The sequence below is a fragment of the Chiloscyllium punctatum genome, chromosome 42 (genome assembly GCF_047496795.1).
Source record: "Chiloscyllium punctatum isolate Juve2018m chromosome 42, sChiPun1.3, whole genome shotgun sequence".
Taxonomy (NCBI): Eukaryota; Metazoa; Chordata; class Chondrichthyes; order Orectolobiformes; family Hemiscylliidae; genus Chiloscyllium; species Chiloscyllium punctatum.
This window is the reverse complement of record NC_092780.1, coordinates 10,771,068-10,798,767: the sequence shown is the minus strand read 5'-3', so window position 1 is coordinate 10,798,767 and position 27,700 is coordinate 10,771,068. Positions and strand designations below refer to the sequence as shown.

Sequence of the window (27,700 nt, the reverse complement as noted above, 5' to 3'; positions counted from 1 at the left end):
CATCACTGTGACTCTATGACTCTAATACAGGAAAGAGTTTGAGCATGACAGCCATGTTGTAAAGGTTACAATCTCCCCCTCAACATCAGCAATACGAAGGAGCTGGTCATTGACTTCAGGAAGTGCAGGGTACACCCTTGTCCATATCAATGATGCTGAGGTACAAACGGTCGAAAGCGTCAAGTTGGTGGAAGTAACGATCACCAATAATCTGTCCTGGTCCACCCATGTCAATGTTATCATCAAGAAAGCACAAAAATGCCTCTACTTCCTCAGGAAATTCAGCATTTTCCATTTGAACCCTGACCATTTTTTTAGAGATGTACATAGAAAGCATCCTATCTGAATGCACCACAGCTTGGTGTGGCAACTGCTCTGCTCAAGACCACAATAAATTACAGAGAGCTGTGAACACAACCCAGTCCATTGCACACAACCAGCCTTCTGTCTATTAACTCCATTTGTACTTCCCACTGCCTCAGGAAAGCATCCAACATCATCAAAGACCCCTCCCACCGCAGTTATACTCTCTTCCACCCTCTTCCATTGGGCAGAAGATACAAACATTTGAAAGCACATACCAGCAGTTTCAAGAACAGCTTTTTCACTGCTGTTATCATACTCATGAACAGACCTCTCAAATGTTACTGTTGGTCTGTCTCTCTGCACCTTGTCTGTGGCTGTAACACTGTATTCTGTAACACTGCTACCCTGGTGCAGTTTGTAAGGTACAATCTGCCTGTATGGCATGGAAAACAACATTTTGCAATGTATCTCGTTACACGTGACAACAATAAATCAATCAAATTGTGTCATCTGCCTGGCAGTCAGCATACAGAAGGAATAGAATGGGCTTCTAATTTTAAAATAAAGGACTTTTACCCCAACCTTTAGAACTAAGTGAAGGCTCCATCATGTGTGATACAACCCATGGTTAAACTCAATGATGAAGAAGTGGAGGTCATTCCTGAAGATAAGTGATAAGTGATGCTCAACCTGGGCTGTTTTGGCACATTATAGGAAGATCTGAGGAGTGGGGCTTTCTTTTATGTTCACACAGCACATGGGTGTCACTGGCAGGGCCCCTTATGAAGGAGGTGGTGAACATCCTCTTTAAATCACTGCAGTCCACATGCTGCAGGTAAACCCACAATGCTGTTAGGGAAGGAGTTCTGGGATTTTCATCCACGGACCCTGAAGGAACGAGGATATATTTCCAAGTCAGGATGGAGAGTGGTTTGGAGGTGGTGGTGTTCCCATGTATCTGCTGCCCTTTTACCTTCGAGATGGTCGCGGTACACACTCTGTGTCGGTACGGAGGGACAGAATGTTCATGGATGTGGTACCAACCAAACAGGCCTCTGTATCCTGGATGGTGTCAAGCTTCTTGAGTGTTGTTGGAGCTGCATTATCCAGGCAAGTGGGGAATATTCTATCTTCCTCCTGACTTATGCCTTGTAGATGGTGGACAGACAGACAATATCAGACAGATGGTGGGGAGTAGGGAAGTAAACTACTCACTGTTTTTAGCATTTCATGAAATTTCTGGACAAAGAGGACTGTCTAGTCAAAGCCCTGAAGTAAGTATAAGTCCACGACACTTAGATATTATATATAGACATTATATATTAGATATTATATATAGACATACTTCTGGTACATATAGAAGAGAATTCCTCCCTGATAAAGGTAACTATTTCCTCATGAGCTAAGATATAGATGACCTAAAGTCTTGTGGAAAAACTATTGCAAATCAGCTGATTGGAAAAAATTTCCAATAGACAGCAGACAAGGCAAAAACTGACTGCTAAAAGAATCTGGTGAAGTTGAAATTGTGTAACTCAGAGACAATACTGCAATCTGATACAGAGGGCCAACTGCAAAACATTCATTTTTTGAATAGTAATTTGAACTCTTTGTTGTAATCATTGCATTTTAACAACTGCTAGGAAGTGATTCCCCAACACAATAAAGTTATTGCAGACACTTCTTAATTTATTGATGCATTGCAGCCACCATTGATGGCAATAAAGCTCTCAAACTAATGATCCTCTCCAGGGTATTCCGCATTTTCTTGCCTGATCTCAATCATTGCCATAGACTGTCCATCTTTCTTTGTCACTATATCCATTCTCTTTGGGCCATCAGTGAACAGGACTCTTACCTGAGAAATTTGCAAAGAGTTTACAAAAGGGTGTGAATCGATGTAAATGAAGCCACTGTTGCGTTTCCTGAATTGTTAATGTTGGTGACAGATGCTGCAAGACAGAGAGAAATTCACTGACAAATCAAGATTACTTCATATTTGCAGCTGCTGTAAAATTACCACAGCTTGCTTCAGTTAACGGGAATTTTGATCATACACACACTCTCCACTTTGTTAATGATGTTGATGCTAAAGTTATCCAGCGATAGTCTTTGTAATGACTAGGAATGACATTAGCCAGGTGGATCCCTGGTTGCAGCTGTTAACCTGGTCCAATCAGAGAGCTCTGGCTGACAGATACAAACAGGAGTGTCCACTCGGTACAGAGGAGGGAGGGCAGGTCTGAAGACCTCCTCGTGGGTCTGCTCCTGGGCCTGGCCAAACTGGCCATCAACAGGTCCAGGCAGCGGGCCGTGGAGGGGGTCGTTAGGGCCGACTGCCTGCCCCTCTTCCGGGGTTACGTTAGAGCCCGGGTGTCCTTGGAGAAGGAGCACGCGGTGTCCACCGACACCCTGGAGTCGTTCAGGGAGAGGTGGGCGCCGCAGGGAGTGGAGTGCATCATTTCTCCCTCCAACTCTATTTTGATTTGATCCCTACCCTCCCCTTCACTGTTTTGATCACACAGCATTGCCCTGTGGTTTGAAGGGCAGTGCTTGTCACTGGCCACTCGGGTGTCTTTCCTATCTTCCTGGTGGTGGAATTGAATAAAGATTCGTGCACTTTGTGTCTTTTCACTGTGTCTCACACCTGCACACACACACCATGGGTGCTGGGGAATAAAAATAAGCACTACCGCACTTAGGCGGTAGTGTGGGGGTTAAATAAAAAAAAAAAAAAAAAAAAAAAACAAACAGGAGTGTCCACTCGGTACAGAGGAGGGAGGGCAGGTCTGAAGACCTCCTCGTGGGTCTGCTCCTGGGCCTGGCCAAACTGGCCATAAACAGGTCCAGGCAGCGGGCTGTGGAGGGGGTTGTGAGGGCCGACTGCCTGCCCCTCTTCCGGGGTTACGTTAGAGCCCGGGTGTCCTTGGAGAAGGAGCACGCAGTATCCACCGACACCCTGGAGTTGTTCAGGGAGAGGTGGGCGCCGCAGGGAGTGGAGTGCATTATTTCCCCCTCCAACTCTATTTTGATTTAGTCCTTACCCCTCCCTTCACTGTTTTGATCACACAGCATTGCCCTTTGATGTGAAGGGCAGTGCTTGTCACTGGCCACTCGGGTGTTTTTCCTATCTTCCTGGTGGTGGAAATTGAATAAAGATTCGTACACTTTGTGTCTTTCACTGTGTCTCACACATGCACACACACACACCATGGGTGCTGGGGAAAAAATAAGCACTACCTCAGTTAGATGGTAGTGTGGGGGGAAATAAAAGAAACAGGAGTGTTAGGGGTTCCGTTCCCTCTGAGAGCTGGCTCTGAGGGTGCTGCATCAGTGTCCAGGACTGTCCATGTTTAAATACAGGGTGACTTGGTAAAGGGATATCAGAAAAAAAAGAAGAGAAAAAAAATAAACAGGAGTGTCAGGGATACCGCTCACTCTGCGCTAGCTGGGTCAGTGTCATGAACTGTGCACTATCTGTAAATACAGAGGTGACATGGTGACGGGATACCACTTCATGGAGTTATTTCACTCTTGGAACTATTTCAGGGGTTTACTCCCTGAAGGCATCCCCTGAATTACACACAATTCAACCATTCCTTTCTGGTCCCACCACAGTTCAGTATCTGAATTCACTTCTGTGCATTGAAGATTAGGGGTCACAATGTAACCATGTTTGTGAACTCAATATTTTGGTAATCTGAAGATAGACAAATGAGCAAGTAAGCTGCCAGATGGATGGTTAAAGTGGAGTTGCTTCATTATTAATTTTTAAATATGGGAACATATAGTTGCCTACATGATCCATGTTAAAAATCACACAATGCCAGGTTATCGTCCAACAGGTTTATTTGGAAGCACTAGCTTTCGGAGCTCTGCTTCTTCATCAGGTGGTTGTGGAGCAGAATCATACAACATAGAATCTATAGGAACAGGATTGCAGTGTCATGGAATTTTATTATTTAAGAAATTTAGCTTGAGTTTTTCATCTTTTAGAATGATCATGTTAGTTTTGGTTGCTTCATATGTAAATCTCATAATTTTTTTTAAGTTACATTCTCAAGATAACTTTTAACAATAGGTGCCATCTCAGCTCAGATAATGCAATGAAGGTGTGAAGTCCCAATGTTAGGTCAGACTGATTCTATTTCTAAAGTGTGATTTACAGAATTTTACATGGATTTATGCAGTTTTTGAGCAAAATAAAATGTAACTTTGCAAGTACAAATTCACCCCACAAGCTTATATACATATGTGTGCCAGAGAGACTGAGTGAGTGTGTGCATGTAGGTGTGTGTGTGTGTGGGGGTGTATGTGTGAGCATATGAGAGAGAGTTTGTGTATGAGAGAGGGTCTGCATGAGTGTGTGTGCGTGTGTGTGTGTGTGTCTATGTGTCTGTGTGTGTGAGTGTGTGTGTGTGTGTGTGTGGTCACCTGTATGGTGACATGAACCCAAGGTCCCAGTTGAGGCCATCCCCATGACTATTGAACTTGGCTATCAGCCTCTGCTCAGCCACTCTGCGTTGTTGCCTATCCCAAAGTCTGCCTTGGAGGATAGTCACCTGAAGGTCTGACGCACACAAGCACACGCACGTGTATAAAAACACACACAAACACAGACCCTCTCTCATATAGTTTTAGGTGCATTAGTCAGAGGGTATTGGCTATGGGTGGGTTACTCTTCAGAGGGTAGGTGAGCTTAAGAAAATACAAAAGCTCTCTCTTATATACTCACACATACACGTGCTCCCTCTCACAGACTAATGCCCTATTACACTCACACACAGACACACTCTCTCTCACAGACACTCACACCTACATGCACACACTCACCTGGTCTCTCCTACACACACACACAAGTTTATGGGGTGAATTTGTACTTGCAGAATTACATTTTATTTTGCTCAAAAACTGTATAAATCCATGTAAGATTCTGTAAATCACACTTTAGAAATAGAATCAGTCTGACCTAACATTGGGACTTCATACCATCAATGCATTATCTGAGCTGAGATGGCACCTATTGTTAAAAGCTATCTTGAGAATGTAACTTTTAAAAAGTTCTGGGATTTACATATGAAGAAACCGAAATTAAAATTATCATTCTAAAAGATGAAAAACTCAAGCTAAATTTGTTTCATCTTTTAGAATGTGTAGATATAGTAAAGTCATTTGAGGGAGTGTGCACATCTGAACAAGTGAACAAAATTCCAATATTGCACCTATCATCCATTGGTAATTCCACGTGTTAAAAATAGTGTCAAATTAAAGAAAAGGGCTATTATTGTACTAAGACAAGTGTCAGGTCAGAAAATTGGACAGAATACAAGAAACAACAAAAAATGACCAAAAAATAAGGTGGGACAAATTAGAGTATGAGAGAAAGCTAGCCAGAAATATAAAAACAGATAGTAAGAGTTTCTGTAAATAATTAAAGAACAAAACACTTAATAAAGTGAGAGCTAGTGCTGTAGAAAGCCAGAATGAAGAATTAATAATGGAAAATAAGGAAATTGCAGATGAATCAAATAAGTATTTCGCATTAGTCTGCAATATGAAGGATACAGGTAACATCCCAGAGGCAGCAATAAATGAGCAAATGTAAACGAGGGAGGAACTCAGGAAAATCACAATCACTGGAGAATTGGTACTGTGTAGGAGCTGTGCGCTGACAAGTGTCCAGGTCCTGAGGATTTCATCCTTGGATCTTAAAAGAAGTGCCAAGTGAGATAGTTGATGCATTGGTCTGAAGTTTCAAACACTCCCTTGACTTGGAGACAGTCCCAGTAGGTTGGAAGATGGTGAACGGGACTCCTTTATTCAAAAAGGAGGGCAGAAAGCAGAAAACTACAGGCTTCATATCTTGTCACAGAGAAAATATTAGAGGCTTTTTATTAAATAAATTGTAGCATGATATTTCGAGAAGTTCAAAGTAATTGGTCAATGTCAGTGTGGTTTTGCGAAAGATCACAATTTGTCTATTCACCGGAGTTCTTGTAGGATGTAGCGGGTGCTGTCGGTAAGGGAGATCTAGTACATGCATTGTGCTTAGATTTCTAGAAAGCATTTGATCAGGTGTCAAATCAAAGATTATTGCAGGCCACTGGGCATGGGCAAACCTGTCAACATCATCATCATCATAAAAATTGATACCTATGAGACAAAATATACCGCCTTGGACATTGTTTTTCCCTAATGCCACATGATGATGAGTCATTTAGATTTTCCTTCCATTCAGACATTACACAGATGGATTTATTCAGATGTCAGTCATACACTAACTAATGTTCTATCAGATTCTGCAGCTCTGGTTTCTTTAAGAAATGCTCAATGTAGGAGAAAGAGAGAATACTGACCTCCATCGTGCTCTGTACTGATCCATCCACCTGATGGTTTGGAGATGAACAGCTCCTGCAATAAGCAATGTTTCTATCAGACATCACTCTACTCCATGTGCAAAGTCAGACACACATGTCTACGGTCATCATTCTTCCCCCAATCCCTTGACCTCTACCCAACTAGAAAAACATAGGCAGCTGGCATTATATTTATTCTCTTGTGGAATGTGGGTATTGCTGGCTGGCATTTAATGCCCGTCCCCAGTTGCCCTTGAGAATGTGATGCTGAGCTGCCTTTTTGAACCGCCGAACCAGGGGTCAAAGTTTGAGGATTCTGGGTGGACCATGTAGGATGGAGATGAGGAGACATTTCTTCATCCAAAGAGTGGTGAGCCTGTGGAATTCATTACCACAGAAAGTAGTTGATGCCAAAACATTGAATGTATTTAAGAGGCAGCTAGATAAAGAACTTGGGGCAAAGGCGATCAAAGATTATTGGGAGAAGGTAGGATTGAGCTATTGAGTTGGACGATCAGCCAATCTCATGATGAATGGCACAGCAGCCTCGAAGAGCTGAATGGAGTCCTCCTGCTCCTATCTTCTATAGTTCTATGTTTCTAATCTCTGTTTAAAATGGACAACCCCTGATTTTTTAAACAGCAAGCACAAATTCTAGATTGCCCCAAAATAGGAACCATCCTCCCCACATCTCCCAAAATTCCAAATCCCCTCCAAGTCTGTCAATATCCAGACTTGGAAAAATATCACAGTTCCTTCAGTATCTCAACACCAAGTTCCTGAAACTTCCCTCCCCAAGAGCACTGTGGCTGCACCTACATCATCCCAGTTCAAGATGGGCAGACCACCCTCTTCATCTCCAGAGCAGATGAAGTCTGGCAATAAATGTTACCCCCTTGCCAAGAATGACCACAACACAAGAGCAATTTTTTTTTAAATGTCCTGGTTGTTCTTGTATTCGAACCTATTTATTTCAGCAAAAGGAAGCTAAGCAAAAATCATCACATATTTCAAATTTCACCCTATCCATTCAACACAGGATAATCAAATGTGCTAGCCAATAATCCACAAAAAATCCTCAACCTTGGGCAATGCAATCTATAAAGCCCAAACAAGTTAGCAAGATTTACATTTGCATTTCTTATGTCTTAGTTTGTCCTGTTTGGAACGGGAACAGAATGTGTGTTTTGGTCCCCCACACCTCAGGAAGGACATACTGGCACTGGAGCGTGTCCAGCGGAGATTCACACGGATAATCCCTGGAATGGTAGGTCTAACATATGAGGAACGGCTGAGGATCCTGGGATTGTATTCATTGGAGTTTAGAGGATTAAGGGGAGATGTAATAGAAACTTAGAAGATAATACATGGCTTGGAGAGGGTGGACGCTAGGAAAGTGTTTCCGTTAGGCGAGGAGTCTAGGACTTGTGGACACAGCCTTAGAATTAGAGTGTGTAAATTCAGAACTGAAATGCGGAGACATTTCTTCAGCCAGAGAGTGGTGGGCCTGTGGAATTCATTGCCGCAGAGTGCAGTGGAGGCTGGGACGCTAAATGTCTTCAAGGCAGAAATTGATAAATTCTTGATGTCACAAGGAATTAAGGGCTTATGGGGAGAATGTGGGTAAGTGGAGTTGAAATGCCCATCAGCCATGATTGAATGGTGGAGTGGACTTGATGGGCCGAATGGCCTTACTTCCGCTCCTATGTCTTATGGTCCTATGGTCTTAAAAATTGCCATTCCCTCTTTGATGATTAAGTGCAAAGAACCTCTGCTCAGCCAGTTAGGATTCATGCCATTTAGTGGAACCATGAACATCAAATCTATATCTGGTCTTTTTGTCTCTATGGGCCATCCAAGTTCACCCAAACAGCCTCAAGACTTGAATGACATGTTCAATCTCCAAGTGTCAAATTCACTTTGAAATCAGGAATTTTTTTGTCAAAACTTTCTGCATTCCTCATAATTCAGTGGGTTTATTCTTCCTTTGTTAGATTTTGGCAATAAGAATTTCGAATCATAGAATCCCCTGTAGTGTGGGGGCAGGCCATGCAGCCCATACTGACCCTCCAAAGAGCATCCCTCCCAGATCCACCCCCATCCTTCCCTCAGCTCTTTCCCATGGCTAACCCACCTAGCCTGCACATCCCTGGACACTATGGGCAATTTAGCATGGTTAATCCACCTAACCTGCACAGCTTTGGACTGTGGGAGGAAACTAGAACACACACGGGGAGAACATGCAAACTCCACATAGACAGTCATCTGAGAATGGACTCGAACCCGATCCCAAGGCAGCAGTGTTAACCACTGAGCCACCGTACTGAGTAATCACTGGAGACATGTGACAAACTTTCCTCAGTGGATTCAGTGATTATTCATGGAGTCTACAATGGAATACTTTGCTTTTTTAAGAAACATACAATGGCCTAGCACTGGGAAGGCCATTCTGCCCATCATACCTGTGTCAGTCCTTTGTTGAAACTATCCAATTAATCCTACTCCCCTTCTCTTTTCCCTTATCCCTGTGATTATTATCCCTTTAAATAGCTATCCAACTTCTTTGTGAATGTTACTATTGCATTTGGTTCTATCATCTTTCTTGGCAGTGACTTGAGTAGCTCATGATGGGAAGATCTACTCTGCTCTCTAATTGTTTTGCTAGTCAACTCAATTCTGAATCCTCTGTTAACTTTCACCTCCCCCCCACCTCCCCAGTTTCGATCAAAACCCATCATTGTTTTGTGCACCTCCAGCAATGGGTTTTGATGGCCTACATGATGGCCTTCTAACTTCACCCCGTATATTTGCACAAGTTGAATCACAGTTTGTGTCAACAACAAATTCAGAATAAGCAGCAACTTACCCTTCTGGGATGTTGAATGGAATTGGAGATGCTGGGCTATACCCTGGGCTTCCATCTGGGCTAACATTTGTACAGGGTGGGGTGTCAGGCCAGGGAGAACACTAATTGAAACAATGAAGGAATAATCTATGAAGAATATGTCAGGATTAAATCTTTACAACCCATACAGCTAATAAGGGCTAATGCCTCACCTCAGTCAGCACCGTGGTTTCGTACGCTGGCTGGTACTTGGACCTCTCCTGTGGAGACCGTTTCTCTATCTTCTCCTTATCAGTTTTTAGTTTCCTGTCAGCACCTTTGGGCTGGAGTTCAACAGATTATCTCGTTATTCTTGCATTGCTGGTTATTGAAGCTTGCTATGTGCAAATTGGCTGCCGTATTTCCAGCTTTACAACGGTAAACCCACTTCAGAACATGTACTTCTTCAACTTTATTGAAATACAGGTCTTTCAATAAATGAGGAATCTGGAACTGACTGCTTCTGCTCAACAACAGGAAAATGTGGCCCATTTGGTCTCGCACCCAAGTATTCAATGTTCAAGCTAAAGGAGTCCTTGACTTGGAGCACGTTTCACTGTCAGTGCAAGTGCTTCTCAAAAAAAAGTCTTGATTTTCCTCTCCTGAATGTTTTCAGTATCAGTAGCTCTTTATTCTTCAGCCCTTCATGTGTAAGGCTGGGAGTGGTGAAGGCCTATAGGCACATCACAGCCATACCCAATAACCATACACTAAAGGGCTCCTGAGGTGCACTGGTAATGTCCCTACCTTAGGGCCTGAAGACTGGGTTCAAGAACCACCTGCTCCAGAGGTGTGTAATAACATTTCTGATTCAGGTTAGTCATGATTTGGAGATGCTGGTGTTGGAGTTAAACATTAAAAATCACACAACACCAGGTTATAGCCCAAGAGGTGGTTGTCCTGGTGAGGTGTGATTTTTAATCTGATTCAGATTGATTAGGAAATAACAGAATCATACACGAGGGGTCAGCAGTGAGGCGTAGGCATTCTGGCTAATCTGCATCTTTGTCCTGCAGTCAAATACAGTCGATTCCACTGTAGCTCGGTTTAGATTAGATTCCCTACAGTGTGCAAACAGGCCTTTCGGCCCAGCAAGTCCACATCGACCTTCCGAAGAGTAACCCACCTAGACCCATTTCCCTCTGACTAATGCAACTAACACTACAGGAAATTTAATATGGCCAATTCACCTGACCTGCACATCTTTGAACTCTGGGAGGAAACCCAGGCAGACACGGGGAGAATGTACAAAGCCACACCTGAGGCTGGAGTCGAACTTGGGACGCTGGTGCTGTGAGGCAGCAGTGCTAGCCACCGAGCCACTGTTCTCGCACAGTTCTGGGTTATAAGGAAATCATCTAATAGCAGCATCGTTTAAATTAATGGGGCCAGAATCACGCCAAATCCAATACACGCTTTAACAGTTTGCACTGCACAAAATGTCCCCAATTCGACAATCGCATTACAGCGGTATAGCTATTTGTGCGCTATAGCAAAACGACTTGTAGTATTTTGCTTCTCAGATTGTCTTAAGTTTTTTTCTTTTATTCGTTCCTGAGATGTTGGGAATTGTTGCCTTGTTACCCTTGAACTGAGTAGCTTGCTGTCCATTCATAGGGCAGCTAGGAGTCACTGGGTTGCTGCTGGGTCAGTGACAGATGCCATTCCCTGGGCCATTCTGGCCCTGACCTGAGAATAGCAGCCCCTGCTCTATGTTATTGGGTCCTACTGTCCATCCCTGTCCAAGGCCCTGCATTGCTGTAGCCCCCAAGAGACAGCCTGGGTGAGGATGGCAGATTTCCTTCCTTAAAAAGCAACAATGAACCTGATGGATATTCAAAGTATAATCAGTGATAGTTGTCATGGTCACCATCACTGATACCACTTTATTTAATAAATTCAAGCTCTACATAGTGAGATTATGAACCTGTGACCTCCCACAGCCCTAGCTCTCTAGAGTAGGGACATTACCACTAAACCACAATCATTCTAAGGGCCATAGAGTCCAAATCAGCTCAATACTTTGAACAATGGATAGAAAGAAAACTAGGCAAAAGCAAAAGATATTTGTGATGGAATTCAGTGGATCTGATTAATCCAAAAGGAGACGATGTAAGAAATATAAATTCATAATAATTGTTCTTTAAATTCTTTGTCTAACTACATGGTCAGGTTGCTCACACAATGTAGCAAAATCACGTGCCACATTGTGAAATACAGAGCTCTGCTGCAGCTCTGGGTTGGTTTTTGACAATGATGAATGAGTTATAACCAACTTTCTGTTTCAAACTGCAGTGGAAAGGTTTGTACCTTAAACACTTTAACCTGACAACTCGCTGAGTGCAGGTGCTCGGTGTAGTCTCTGTTCTCACTTAGCTTGAAGGTGTCAATCTGAATTCTGAAGGGGACCCCTTTCTCGCCGCCATTTTTCCTGGGGGTGAATTCTGTGCTGATGCAGTGAACCTGAAAACGAAGGGGAGAGTTAGTAATGTGATTCCAGATCTGACTGATATTCCTTAGTCTATGGAATTAAGTTTTTTTATTTCTTGGTGCTGGAGTGTGACTAAACATCTATGAGTCTCGAAGGGATTTAAATGGAACTCCACTCAACCTTAACTGACGAGGACATTGGCATGTGATGTGGGCCAATTGAGAGAATAGGTAAATATTGGAGTTGGTGCAACACAGAAGGCATCACAACCTGTGTCTATGCCACTCTTGGTCAAGATTCTGCAGTTCACTCCTGACTAAAAGTGAGGAATATTCCACTCCTGAAATTGAAGTTATTAAGGCACTGACTGCAGCAAAAAAAGTTTTTTAACCTTATTTTTAAAATAAGTATGAGTTATCAAGATAAATTGCATTAAAGATTACCCCTTCTTTTCTTGTCACCCATTAGACCAGGTAAAGATGACCAACTTACTTCTGCAAACAGCATAAGTAAGCTAGATGGGATTTTGAAACAACAATTGTCATTGTCAGTTTCAGACTTTATTAATTGATATACATTCCATGAGTGTGGGACTTGAACCCTCACCCCCAAAGCATTGGTACACACCTCAAGATAGCTGGTCCAGTGACACTATCACATCATTCCACCATCCTGCCCACTATGTGCCCCTTCATTGTGAACAATGTGGTGTTCAGCCTTGCTGGCTCAGTCAGTGATAAAGTTTGTGGAATATTTTATTCTGTCAAATTGACAAGAAGACTGTAAAGAGGAAAAAGCGATGAATGTTGTTTTTCTTGAGGCTAGCGCTACAACTCAGTACTATAACAGGTTGAAATCCAGTGTTGTACTATGGTGGGCCATCAGATTTTGCCGAGTCATTAGAGCAGAGACATTATACCAGAGAGGAAAGGAAAACCTAACCATGAGACATAACGAGGACTATCTCATCATGAAGGTGGATCAGGTAGTATAAAATCTAGGAGTGGGACCCTACCCTCTTCATATGGCTCAAGGACACATGGGGAGGGAATATGGGGCAAAGGACAGTGAGAGACTTGGGTACAAGTATTTTAGAAGGATAACTGTGGGGGAAGGTGACAGAAAATTGAGTAGACGAGAAAATTAGAGGAGAAGCAAAGAGAGTAGGCATGAGAGAAAGGGAAAGGAAGGAGGATTGAACAAGAGTGAGGAAGACACAAACCTGAATGGAGACAGAGGTTTGTTTCTTTGGGTCCCAGAAAAACTCCGCAGCATTCAGCAGCGTGGGGTTTACTCGCGGGTCGACAATTCCAACTGACAGAGGAATATCTGAAGTGACAAAATCATTTAGAAAAGAGAGAGAGAGAAAATGTCACAGTGTGAAAGAAAACCATGGCAAATAATGGATTAGTTCGACTAAGTCTGAATGCTTCAGGCCAAAGACTCACTGCTGGCTGAAGGACAATAGGCAATGTGCTACAGGCCTCTGTCTCTACGTTTTGATTCAACTGTGGCAAAGGAAATAGAAGCACCCCCCCCCCCCCCCCCCTCCCACCCTGACAGCACCAAGGAAATTGTCAAATGTGAGCAGTTGCAAAGCATTTGCCAATCAATGGCATCAGGAAACTTGCTAACGTACCAATGTAGGGCATTATTCTGAATCTCGAATGCTTCTTGCAATGCCTTGCTGATTGTTAATAGAAGCAGGCTGTTTCTCTGACTGAGCAAAAACCTTTTATTTCTCTGCGACACTGAGCTACTGTATCCCAGCTCCAACAGTCCGCTCTAAATCAAAGGAAATTGCTTTTCTTGTAAAGCATAGAGAGGGCCAGCTATAACTGCTGCCAATTTGGGAGACAGCAAGCGAGCACAATGCTAGGCTGCTTTGTACCATCTGAACACCTATCCAGGGTTATTCATGTTTTGAGCAGGGAGACAGAAAAGGCACAATAGCATAATTAGTTTTTTATTGGAATGACTGTTCATGACAGCTTGGCCAGTTCCTTCTGCCAAACTCTTCGAAAAGGACAGTCTTCATGTTGATGGATATATATATCTGTCTTTTATTGTATTCTGCTGTACAGGCAATGGTGAGAGAAATTTGGTGAGAACTAGAATATTCTCAAGTGTGAGAGATATTTCTGCTTTTCTTCAAAGATGTGCAAGCAATTTTAATGTGAAGGATGAGCAATGTCTTCTGTAGAACAATAAAAAAAGTCTATTATGGGTGTTTTGGAGTTGGGCTTTACTGCCTGATAGAGTGATCAACATAGATTCATCAGTAGCTTTCACAGAGAATAGGATAAATAATGAAGGAGAATACCTCGAGGGGAAATAGGGCAGGAGGTGGGGAATGGATCTTAATGGATAGTTATCTGAAAGAGCGGGTATAGACTTAATGAGCTGAACAACCTCCCTCCGTGCTGAACCGTTCTGTGTTTCTGTACCTTTTCCTAGCACTTTTCATTATTTGCAGTATGCCATCATAGCAAGTGGCAGTTGGGAATTACACAGTTGCTTGCAGCATTATGTACATATTAATATTTTAATCATACTGCCTCTGTCAATGAGATATTTGCCAATTCAAGCAAAGATGGAGAGTTGGGTTTGCATCAAAAGAACAACCTTTACTTTAAATTCTGTTGATTTTAAGTATACAAGTCACTCTGCAGGAAAATTATGTTTTCAATTGTAATGCATCCTGGCATAATCTAAAAAGTTGTATAAAACTGGCTGATGGGAGTTACAGGTTTTTTTACATAACCAGTTGGAGTACTCCTTCAATATCAGTAAAATAAATGTATCTGTCTCTTATTGCACAGCTGGTTGTCCTTAATGCTATTTGTGGGATCTTGTTTTGTAAAATAATCCAAAGTCAGCATAGACTTAGCAGACCAAAGGGCTTCTCTGTCATTAGAGACAAACGCCTTTAATCTGAAGGTCACCACCTCTCAGGTGAGGAGAGAGATTGAGAAGGATAGCTCTTTATTGTAACCTTAGCCAGTGTGGAGATTGAGTGGCTGGGCAACTGGTTTGTGATACAAAGTAATGCCAGCAGTGTGGGTTCAATTCCCACACTGTCTAAGGTTCATATCCTTCTCAACGTCCCCCCCTCACCTGAGGCATGCTGACCCTCAGGTTAAACCACCACCGGTCATCTCTCTAATGAGAGAGCAGATCATAGGGTGGTGATGACTTTACCTTTATCTCTTTGTTACATACATATTAACTGCTGTAGTTTCCACATTCCAACAGTGAATTCACTTTTTTTTATGTTGCAAGATCCCACAAACAGCAACAAGGACTTACCGCTGTGTGATGAGAGACAACAGTGACTACACTTTAGAATTGTTTTGATTGGCTGTATAGTGGTTTGGTTCATTCAGCAATCATGTAGGGTGCTAGGGAAATACAAGATTTTTTTTTAAGAATGACAGCAATGGCACGACCACAGAATCCATTTTATGCCAATATAGCTGGCATGTCGCAGCTGTACGGGGCATTGGTGAGGCCACTTTTAGGATACTGCGTTCAATTCTTGTTCCCCTTCCACAGGAAAGATGTTGGTAAACTTGAGAGGGTTCAGAAAAGATTTACAAGGATGTTGTCAGGGTTGGAGGATTTGAGCTACAGGGAGAGGCTGAACAGGCTGGGGCTGTTTTCCCTGAAGTGTCGGAGGCTGAGGGGTGACCTTATAGAGGTTTACAAAATCATGAGGGGCATGGATAGGGTAAATAGAAAAAGTGTTTTTCCCTGGGGTGGTGGAGTCCAAAACTAGGGGGCATAGGTTGAAGGTGCAAGATATAAAAGGGATCTGAGAGGTAAGTTTGTCATATGGAGGGTGCTGCGTGTATTGAACGAGTTGCCAGAGGAAGTGATGGAGGTTGGTACAATTATAATGTTTAAAAGGTATCCTGGTGGGTATATGAATGGAAGTATTAAGAGGCATATGGGCCAAATGCTGGCAAATGGGATCAGGTCAGATTGGGATATCTGGTCAGCGTGGATGAGTTGGACTGAAGGATCTATTCCATGCTGTGTGACTCTATGACTCCATAAACCTGGAAAATGAAGATAAACATGAGCTATTCAGTTGTTTCATCCTGTCTAGAATGACTGAGGTAACAAAAGCTGCTTTCTATTTTCTCAGTTTCGTTAGTGCCTTCTTGTATGATGAACAACGTAACACTCTGATGTTATCAGATGTCAAGGGAACCAGTCTCAATGTATGCCATAAAAACAAGACATAAGGTGAGCACAGGTCTGCCTTGCTCCTGTGCAGCCAACTCATTAATCAACAGTTGACAAGTTAGAGCATCAAACCTTACAAATATACACTCTGCAGATTTGTCCCGATTTCCATGTTGGGAAATTGTAATGAAGCCAAGTGATCGTCATTCCAAATTCTCAGTATGTGCTCTCAAACAGGCAGTGTTCCACATTAGCTGCAAATCCAGAAAGTTCTCCTTATGTTCTCACAAAGAATTTAATAATGTACCAATTATCAGAATTGTTCATTAACCATCTTTATAGTCTCTGTCTGCAGCCTGGGGGATTCTTGTGTCTCTCTGAGGGGGAACCTTCTATTCGTTATTTGTTTTGTCTTTATTATCAATCACTATGTTTTCACGCATTTGCCACTGTTCATGTTGTCCCTGAATAAGGAAACTTCATTACTAAAACAGAAATTACTGGAGAAACTCAGTGGGTCTGGCCGCATCTGTGGAGAGAAAGCAGATTTAATGTTTTGGCTCCAGTGACCCTTCTTCAGGACTGGTCACTGGACTTGAAACATCAATTCTGCTTTCTCTCCTCAGATGCTGCCAAATCTGCAAGTTTCTCCAGCATTTCCTGGTTTTGTTTGTTTCAGATTTCCCACACCCACAGTTCTTTGTTTTATTCCATTTCTAAATCTCTCTCTCTCTCTATCATTAAAAATCTTATTTAAATCTAAACTTGTCACCAAACTTCCTGGTCACTTGCCCTGATATATCCTTTAGACCAATGTCAACTGTTTATTGTCTGATTTCACTCCTATGAAGAAATGTGAGTCATTTGGCTGTGATAAAAGCGCTAGAGAAATGTAATTTGTTGTTGTAAGGAGTTGCTGAAAGCCCTTTTAAAACTATGAGCAATCCCCAGTAAACCACTGCTGTAAAATCCGACCATCTGATTCAGATTAGTCCAGCATAGACCAGGAACCCAACCTGGGTATTAGCAGTTTGGGCACACCAAGTATTTTGTAACTAAGGCAACTATGGAGCATCCATTTAGGTCTTCTGAAAGATGAAATGTGGAAGTCCTTTGTCCCTTCTTAAAATTTGCAGCCCTCCTGGGAGTGTGTAATTAACTGTGTATTAGTGCTCTGCAGTTTTCTTTGCTATCCACCAGGGTCCACCAGGGTCACCCAGCACCCGAAGCTCTTTCATGGCAATATGTCTGAGTGAAGTCTCTGCTCACAGTCCACAATGCTGACAGTGTGTGTGTGACGTACCGATATCGAGTAGTCGGTCTCCGGGTCTGCTCCACTTCCAGCCCTGGAACTGTTGGTGTTCACTGTACTGTAAGCGCCTGTCGTGAAAGACCACCCTTACTATACTCTGCAAAAACATAAAAGGGAGAAAGTGAGGAACTGCAGATGCTGGAGAGCAGAGTCGAGAATTTGGTGCTGGAAAAGCACAGCAGGTCAGGCAACATCCGAGGAGCAGGAGAATCAATCTTTCAGGAGAATTGATGCTTCAGGCATAAACCCTTCAGGAATTACAGTAAAACATAAAAGGCAAAGTTAGCTGTAGAGAGGGAGTCAGAATTAAAAACAATTTAGGGAATACATTTTTTCCCATTCAAACGACTTGATGTACCACCATATCCACACCCACCAACTCTATAAGAACCATTCTGAGTTTGGATTTAGATTACTTACAGTGTGGAAACAGGCCCTTCGGCCCAACAAGTCCACACCGCCCCGCCAAAGCACAACCCACCCATACCCCTACATCTACCCCTTACCTAACACTAGGGGCAACTTAGCATGGCCAATTCACCTGACCGGCACATCTTTGGACTGTGGGAGGAAACCGGAGCAGCCGGAGGAAACCCACGCAGACACGGGGAGAACGTGCAAACTCCACACAGAGAGTCGCCTGAGGCAGGAATTGAACCCGGGTCTCTGGCGCTGTGAGGCAGCAGTGCTAACCACTGTGCCACCGTGCCACCCTTGATTCTTGTCTAATTCAGTTTCCTCCACTCCCCCTTTTGTTTCCATGCCTTTGATTGCCTAGGCCTTAAACTCCAGAATTCCCTACCTATGCTCCTATGCAGTGTCCTGATAATTTGTTCCCCTATCGGTCTTGGTGTTGCATCTTGCTATCTGGGCAAATCAGACACCACAAGTTGTAACACCATCATTGTTGGTGCATTGACAGCCACAGGTGATATTATCCCTACAGTTTCCAAGCTCATCCCCTGCTGTTTCTTTCCCTCTTTCTCCACAGATGCTGCCAACAGTTTCCAATTTTATTTCAGATTTTCAACATCCGCAGTATTTTGCTTTTGTGTTGAGTAGGTTCTATGATGTTGCATACCACGTAGAAGTAGAAGGACAACAGAAACCAAAAGAACTGCAGATGCAGTAAATCAGAAACCAAAACAGAAATCGCTGGAAATGCTCAACAGGTCTGGCGGCATCTGTGGAGAGAAATCAGAGTTAATGTCTCAGGTCTCTCCTCTGAGGAAAGGTCACCAGACCCAAAACATTAACTCTGGTGTTTCTTCACAGATGCTGCCAGACCTGCTGAGCTTTTCCAGCAATTTCTATTTTTGTTTAGGAATATGACAGTGTGGATGCTGCAGATCTTAAATCGAAAACAAGATGCTAACAAAACTCTAAGATGTGCAGGTCAGGTGAATTGGCCATGCTAAATTGCCCGTAGTGTTAGGTAAGGGGTAGATGTAGGGGTATGGGTGGGTTGCGCTTCGGCGGGGCTGTGTGGACTTGTTGGGCCGAAGGGCCTGTTTCCACACTGTAAGTAATCTAATCTAATCTAATCTAATCTAATCTAATCTACAGGTCTTGCAGCATCCTTGGAGAGAGAAGGAAAGTTAATATTTCAAGTTGGATCCGACTGTCAGAACTGTCTTCAGGCTCTGAAGAAGGGTCACACTCGACTTGAAACATTAACTTTGTTTCTTTCTCCACAGATGCTGCCAGACCTGCTGCGTTTCTCTAGCACTTTCTGTTTATATACTGTAGAGGTCAGATGTGTAAGCAGATGCAGAACCTGTTTTAACATTGATTGAAGCCGTTTCTCAATGTTGGTGTGAGACTTTCTGACCCATGTTTGAGCTGCCTGTTCTTTTCACTCCTCTCCCATAGTTACCCCTTCTCACTCTAGAGGACTTACCTTCAGCATCTTCCCATTCAGTTCCAAGAGTCCCCTCATATTTTGATTGCATATCATACGGATCTCATATGATTGACCTGAACAAGAAACAACACACATATAACCATGGAAACCATTCACACATCTTCAGGTTGGTCTATTGCTCTCCTGACATCTTCAGATATCTAAGGTGTAAAAGAATTATTTCTGCTTGGCATGGCCTGGCTTGTTCTCAAATGGGACAGTGCTAGTGGAAATTGGCAAAGTATGCAACATCCAAAGAAGGAAGTTAACCAGAGTTCCCACTCCATGGCCTTGGTGCCTCCCATCCAGATAGTCAACCCTCTGAGACCTCTCTGCTCCTTGCGTGCTCAAGTCCTAAGCTCTGAAATTCTCTTCCTAAAACTCTACACCTCTCTGCTTCTCTCTCCTCCTTTCAAACACTTTTCAAAACCCTCCTCTTTGACCAGGTTTTTGCTCACTGGTCTATCCTAATCCCCTTGTATGACACTTGGTGCCAGGTTTTATTTACTTATGCTTCCCTATAGCCCCTTGGGATGTTTTAATAAATTCTAAGTGCTATATAGATTTGTAAATTGCTGTTGATTAATCCAAAGACACCAATTAAAGTGGGTGAGAAAGGACACCAGGGTTGAGATTATATATAACACTTTCCCAAAAGCAAATAACTTGGCAACACTCAGAGTTGTCACCTGTACACAGTTGTATGATGTTGCTAACAAGGCAACTACTGTAATCTCAGAGGGTGAGGAGATAAAGTTAAACAGGAAGAAAAAAGGATTATGTTATGATTAATGGAAGAATGCATGTGTGAATCATGAGAAAGGATGTATTAATTCACTGAGTGGTAATGACCTCTAACTCACTTCCATGAGGGTGACGGGATCGACAAAAATCAATGATTTCCAAAGGAAATTGGGAGAGTATTTGAGAGAAATAAACCTACAGGGTGTTGGGATTAGAGCAGGGGATTAAGTAGTTCTCTCTCTCTCTCTCTCTCTCTCTCTCTCTCTCCCTCTCTCTTGATGGCATGGATTTGTGGGTTGTATGACCACTTTCTGTGCCTTTTAGACTCTACTCAGCAACTGGAAAAAAATGGCAACTCCAGTTTGCACACAGCAGTAACATCACGTTGCAGGCCTTTCATCGAAACAAAGTCTGACTGAAGAGGAAGGGTTGAAAAACTAGGAGCTTTTTGCTTTAGAAAGGAGGTGATTGAGGGAGGACCTCAGAGATGTGAAATGCAAGATAATAATTGATTAACAAATCTAATCCAGAGTATGACTTCAGGCTAAATGGTGAGTCAAAGTGACATGGATTCAAATTAGTGAAAGTTCATATTACATGAACATTATAGCAGACTTTTAGATAGGTTAGTTGGGAGAGGATTCCTTTAGTGAAGGGGAGGTAAGGAATGATTATTTAGAAGCTTGAGCTCAGATCTATTTCCCCTTCCTGTCTGATTCACCTGTTTTGCTCCCCATACCTTGGTTAAGGTAAGTGAGTGTCTCCTCGTGCAGTTTCACAGCAGGTGATGTGGCTGCACCCAGGACGTACTGGAAGGTGATGGCACTAGCGTCATGGTCTGAAGAAAGAGCAGAGTCTTCATGCTTGAAGAGAGGTAACGGCAGCATGTCACTGAAAGAAGAACCTCCTGTCACTTCACTGAATGGAGTCAAACCTTTGCTATTTTGTTAACATCCAGCGTAACATTGAGACCTGTTCCTTATCGACTCTATCTCTGTGGTGCAAATTTTCTCTTGAGGTTGGAAGAAATAAAGAATTTCCACCTCTATAACACCTTTCACACTCTTAGGATGTCCCAAGGAGTTTTAGAGCTGTTGAGGCATAAAGTTGCAGAATCATACAGCAAACCCTTTGGTCCAACTTGTCCAGGCTGACCAGATTTCGTAAACTGATCTAGTCTGATTTTCCGGCATTTAACCCATATCCCTCTAAACCCTTCCTATTCATATACCTGTCCAGATGCCTTTTAAATTCTGTGATTGTACCAGAGCTCCACCACATCCTCTGGCAGCTCATTCCATATGTACCACCCTCTGCGTGAAAAAGTTGCCCCTTAGGTCCCTTTTAAATCTTTCTCCTCTCACCTAAACCCTATGCCCTCTAGGTTTGGACTTTCCTATCCTGGGGAAAAGACATTGGCTATTCACTCTATCCAAGACCCTCATGATTTTATAAACCTTTATAATGTCACTCCTCAGCTTCCAATGCTCCAGGGAAAACAGCCTCAGCCTATTCAACCTCTCTGTATAGCTCAAACCCTCCAACCCTGGCAACATCTTTGTAAAGCTTTTCGGAACTCTTTCATGTTTCTCAACATCTTTCCTATAGCAGGGAAACCAGAAACCTGCACTCGATGCCAGTTTCCCAAAGGAGTTGCTCTGATCAGAACTCGCTCCCAGCAGGGGAGAGCAGAGGGAAATGCTTCAGAGATCTCCTGAAGAAATCCTTGCTGGCTCCTGGGAGACACAGCAGACTGGCTCATTCAATGGAGCACTGAACACCCTTTGGAACTTCATCAGCGAGACTCAAGACGTGAAGATGATGTGCCTGAAGGAGCACACAGCACCCCCAAACAGCTCACCTGCCCAACCCATCAAGGTCATAGATTAGATTATCTACAGTGTGGAAACAGGCCCTTCGGCCCAACAAGTCCACACCGACCCGCCGAAGTGCAACCCACCCATACCCCTACATTTACCCCTTCACCTAATACTACGGGCAATTTAGCATGGCCAATTCACCTAACCTGCACATCTTTGGACTGTGGGAGGAAACCAGAGCACCCGGAGGAAACCCACGCAGACACGGGGAGAATGTGCAAACTCCACACAGTCAGTCGCCTGAGTTTTAGGGTAAGGGATAGCAGATCTAAAACAAAGGTGTTGAGCAATTACAACTCTCAAAGAGTCAGGAATCTGGGAAATTAATGACCCCAGATTGTGTCGAAGGCCAGGACAGTAAATTGATTTAAGGAAGAGATAGATAGGTTTGATGGATTATAGGGAGTGGGCAGGAAAGTGAAGTTGAGTCTGAGGTGAGATCAGCCATGATGATACAAAATGGCAGACCAGATTCAAGGGGCTGAATGGCCTATGCCTGCTCCTAGTCCTTATGTTTTTATGTTCTTATGTCACCTGGTCCATATGTCGCAGAATTTGTAGATTGCGCATTGGACTTAACAGCAATCTCCAAATCTATCAAACCAGAGTTATTCTTAATCCCAGCCAAGAACAAGGAGGGAGTTTGAAAGCCATATGCAGTTGTAAAGTCTCATACACGATAATACAAGAATGATCTGATCTTAGCGGTGTTGGTGAAAGAATAACTAATATTGGGAAGAAATATCCTGTTCTTCTTCAAATTAATGCCATGACATCTTCCATTTAGTGTGTGAGGGAAAAGTTCTTCACTTTATAGATGGTTGGTTAATGAAATGCCATTATTTATGAAAGGCTGTGGAAGGAAAAGCCAAGGAAGTATAGACCAGTGAGCCTTATGTCATTGGTGGGTACGTTGTTGGAGGTGTTTCTGAGGGACAGGACTTACATGCGTTTGGAAAGGCAAGGATGGATTTGGGATGGTCAACATGACTTTGTGTATGAGAAATCATGTCTCACTAACTTCATTGAGTTTTTTGAAGAGGTGACAAAGAAGATCGATGAAGGCAGAGTAGTGGATGTTGGCTATATGGACTTCAGCAAAGCATTTGGTAAGGTTCTGCATGGTAGACTGGTTTTCAAAAATAGATCACATGGGATCTGGGGGAGCTAGCCAAGTAGATATAAAATTGGCTTGAAGGTAAACAGACAGAGGGTGGTGGTGGTGGGTTGCTTTTCGGACTAGAAGCCTGTGGCCAGAGGTGTGCCACAAGGATCGGTACTGGGTCCACAGCTTTTCATCCTTTGTATGAAGATTTGGATGTGAATATAAGAGATATGGTTAATAAGTTTGCAGATGATACTGAAATAGGTGGTGCAGTGAACAGCGAAGAATGTTACCTCAGAATACAACGGGATCTTGATCAGATGGGCCAATGGGCCGAGGAGTGGAAGATGGAGTTTAATTTAGATAAATGTGAGGTGCTGCATTTTGATAAGGCAAACCACGGCAGGACTAATACACTTAATGGTCGGACCCTGGGGAGTGTTGCTGAACAAAGAGATCTCGGGGTGTAGGTACATAGTTCCTTGAAAGTGGTATCTCAGGTAGACAGGATGGTGAAGAAGGCATTTGGCACGCTTGCCTTCATTGGTCAGAACAATGAGTAAAGGAGTTGGAAATTCACGTTGCGGCCGTACAGGTCATTAGTGAGGCCACTTTTGGAATGTTGCATACAATTCTGGTTGCCCTTCAATGGGAAAAATGTTGTGAAACTTGAGAGGGTTCAGAAAAGATTTACAAGGATGTTACCAGGACTGGAGGGAGAGGCTGAATAGGTGAGGCTATTTTCCCTGGAGCATCAGTGGCTAAGGGGTGACCTTATAGAAATTTATAAAATTGTAAGGGACCTGGTTAGAGTGAATAGCCAAGGTGAGGGAGTCAAAAACTTGAGGGCATAGGTTTAAGCTGAAAGGGGAAGGATTTAAAAGGGATCAGAGGAGCAATGTTTTCATGCAGAGGCTGGTGCATGTATGGAATGAACTGCCAGAGGAAGTGGTGGAGGCTGGTAAAATTACAAGGTCTAAAAGTTATTTGGATGGATACATGAATAGGAATGCTTTAGTGGGATATGGACCAAATTCTGGCAAATGGGACTGGATTAGGTTAGGATATCTAGTCGGCATGGACGAGTTGGAGCAAAGGGTCTGTTTCCATGCTGTACAACTCTACGACTCTATTGTCCTATGTGAAAAATGGCAGTGAGGGATTTCTCAGTGATATGGTGGAGTCTCAGCCTAGATTGAAGCAGCATATATTTCCTTAAATTAGCAGAACAACGCTGCAAGGTTTTTAGCTTCATTGACAGACTGGTGAACCATGTCTGAAAAGGCAATGGAAGCAGATTCACTTAGAACTACCAAAAGTGAGTAAGGTAATGTTTAAACACAAAACAAATTCAGGCATTTCCGGGGAAGGGATGCGGGAGCAAATCTGATTGGAGAGCTCTTTCAAAGAGCCAGTACTGGTATGACAGGCTGAATGGCCTCCTGTGTAGCCGATTCCATGTTGCTGAGTCACGGAGTGGGTAGTTTTAATGTTCAATCTCTTGTTTCTCCCAGGGTGATCCTGGAAGTATCACACTTCAGCTCAGTGTCCACAGGACAAGAGAAAATGTCTGCCACAGTGGAATGCTGACACCCAGTTGCGTGGGAACACACCAAATTGAGAATTTGCTGTGCTGCAGCCACAGCAGAATAGCCCACCTAGTGGTCATTGTCTAGGATCACATGAGAAGCATGTGACTTGAGATGAGGTAACAGGGAACTCATGCAGAACCTTACACTGGTAAGTAATAATACTTTCAGGAGACGATGAGAGACATTCGCTCAAACCAAAATGTAGAGGGAGAATTTCAAAGGAAAATAATTCAATCAGTTTCCAAACGATTGCTCAAGCACCCAGGCATCTCAAATCTTAATGCTCTTTAGAGAAATTGCCAAGAGAACTTTCTTTCAGTCAACATATTTTAATGTTATCTTTTGTAGAATTACTAAAGCTTTTAAAGTTTGTGATTAAGACGATCCAGAACTAAAATAGATTAAAATAAATGTATCTGTCCATAATGCATTGAAATCATTGAGTTCTTAAGTTTTGGGGCTGAACCAATCGTTTGGGCCAATATTCCAGCGTGGCATTGAGGGACCCTACACTTTTGGTGGTGACTTCTTTCAGATGAGGCACCGGGTATCTCACGATTTATTTTATTGTTGTTTGTATGAGCTTATAGATTGTCTTTTACATTGCAATTTCAACTACACATTGAATGTAGTCACTTGTAGCAATGCATTTAAAATCTGGAATTTCTAAAAGTGTCTTACTCCTTAAACTTCTAAATTCCAGAGAGTGTGATCTTGGCTTGTTTAAATTCTTCTCATAACTTTGGGGCACAGTGATCATTCATAAATCCCTCAAAGACCAATGTATCCTTCCTAAAATCAGGATTCAGAGCTGCTCACAGTGCTTAGGGCCAAACTAGATCTTTAGGTTTCATGTGAGCTATGACGACAAATGATAGAGTCTAGGTTTAATAAATTATTTAACCATGACTCCCCACCTGCAGCAATCACTCACTCACTCACTGCTGCACTGCAGTATCAGTTCAAGTGATGTGCTCAACTTCCATAGAGGGAATTAAACCAGCAATCTTCCTGACCCAAGACCAAAATATCAACCTTGACTTTAATTTGCATGTAAATAGCACTTAAACAAATCTATTGTGGTAATCATTATGAAAGCTTGAATTTATATAGCTCTTTTCATGATTACTGGATGTTCCACGTGCATTACTTCCAGTGAAGTATTTTTGAAGCACAGGTATCAAAATGTAATGAAATAATGACAATCTATCTGTATTGGAGGTAAAAACAATAACTGCAGATGCTGGAAACCAAATACTGGATTAGTGGTGCTGGAAGAGCACAGCAGTTCAGGCAGCATCCAACGAGCAGCGAAATCGATGTTTCGGGCAAAAGCCCGATGAAGGGCTTTTGCCCGAAACGTCGATTTCGCTGCTCGTTGGATGCTGCCTGAACTGCTGTGCTCTTCCAGCACCACTAATCCAGTAACTTATCTGTATTGCACACTCTCAAGTCCCACAAACAGCAATGTGATAATGACCAGACTAGAGAACCTGTTTCTGTGGTACTGATTTAAAGATAAACATTGACCAGAATGCTGAGGATAATGTCCCTGCTCTTCTTCAAAATGATGCCATGTGACCTGTTACATTTGTCTGAGGGGACAGATGAATTCTGAAGAAGAGTCATACAAGTCATGAAATGTTTAACTCTCTTTCCCTCTCCACAGGTGCTGCCAGACCTGCTGAGCTTCTCCAGCACTTTCTGTTTTAGGACAGATGGAGACTTAGTGTGATGCCTCATCCAAAAGATTGCACCTTTTGACACTGCAACTCTCCCTCAGCACTCACACTCCAGATATTGGCTCTTAGTGAGACCTGAACCCACAGACATCCGACTCAAGCCCACTCCAGCCTTCAACATAATCATGCCTGATCATCCAACTCAGTTCCCTGTTCCTGCTTTCTCCCTCATACCCATTGACCCCTTCTTGAACGCATTCAGTACTTTAACCTCAATCGCTTTCTGTAGCGGAGAATTCCACAAGCTCACCATTCTCTGGATGAAGAAATTTCTCAATATCTCAGTCCTAAATAGCCCATATTCTTAGACTATGACCCAGGTGATTAAACCATGCTTTTATAGAGTCATAGTGTCATACAGCATGGAAACTGATCCTTTAGTCTAATCTGTCCATGCTGACCATGCAACTACGAAGCAATAAAGTGCATTGTTATAAACTTTTTCTTGAAATAAAGCTGCATTATTTGAAGGAACAATCAAAGCACACAGTTTAATTTAAAAAGCAAAGATACTCAACATAGCCGTCTGTGGATAAATGATGTTTTTACTCACCGTCCTCCATTGGTGGTGACATACTGGTGGTAATGCTCTGTTTGAGCTGGCCAGTAATGCTCAGTCTGGTTGTGCCAATACAACATGGTGTTTCTATGTATTTCCAGGGTGGAAAAGTTTCAAGGGCAAACAGAGGCTTGCTGGGCGTCTGAAGGAGCTGGAACCTGAGCACCCGCACCCTTGTCCTTATATTCTGCAAGCTGTGCCTTTCAACAGGTGCAGTGGGAGGAGAGTGGGTGGAAAGTTCTACACAACAATTTACATGCAAATAGAAGAGAAGCAGTCCCCTGGGGCACTGCAATAAAACAGTATTTCAGGTAAATGATCAGTCCACGCCCAGGGAAAGCCTGGCCTCAGCCCAAAATGTTGCTGCAACAGCTTGACTCAAATCCCCAGAAACAAGAAAGTTTCAGTGCTGCATTTTGCAAAGAAGAGTACTTTTGGTTTTGGATTGAACCTAATTTTTGATTTTCTCTTCATTTTGTCCCACTTTATTTCTTCGGTTTGCAGGTTATTGTTGGCAATATTTGCAGAGAAACATTTTAGTTGATGCACTGCCTGCTGTTTCCACAGGGAAGCTGAACAGTTTAAACTAAGTTGGTAAAATAATTGGAGCAGAAAGAATGTCGAGTTCTTAAAATATTTAATCACTCATTTTGAGTCAATAGATCTTCTACTCTTTTGGATCTGTATTTCTTCCA

At 42.8% G+C, this 27,700-nt stretch overlaps 1 protein-coding gene across 3 annotated transcripts in view; it reads right to left on the bottom strand.

Moving 5' to 3' along the window:
* Window positions 1-27,183, bottom strand: part of LOC140465719 (transcription factor CP2-like) — a 44,569-nt gene extending 17,386 nt beyond the window's left edge. Inside the window, exons 1-10 of one of the 3 annotated variants that reach the window (XM_072561376.1) lie at window positions 27,000-27,183; window positions 20,849-21,018; window positions 19,381-19,457; window positions 17,472-17,577; window positions 13,200-13,306; window positions 11,857-12,009; window positions 9,720-9,830; window positions 9,529-9,629; window positions 6,663-6,717; window positions 2,165-2,258 (exon numbers count right to left, since the gene is read on the bottom strand). In XM_072561376.1, the coding sequence (XP_072417477.1) occupies window positions 2,165-2,258; window positions 6,663-6,717; window positions 9,529-9,629; window positions 9,720-9,830; window positions 11,857-12,009; window positions 13,200-13,306; window positions 17,472-17,577; window positions 19,381-19,457; window positions 20,849-21,018; window positions 27,000-27,085 (1,060 nt within the window). In that variant the 5' untranslated portion in view covers window positions 27,086-27,183. The remainder of the gene's footprint in view (window positions 1-2,164; window positions 2,259-6,662; window positions 6,718-9,528; window positions 9,630-9,719; window positions 9,831-11,856; window positions 12,010-13,199; window positions 13,307-17,471; window positions 17,578-19,380; window positions 19,458-20,848; window positions 21,019-26,999) is intronic. The other 2 variants (XM_072561377.1, XM_072561378.1) reach the window with 2 other exon arrangements.
* Between the last annotated feature and the right edge of the window lie 517 nt (window positions 27,184-27,700).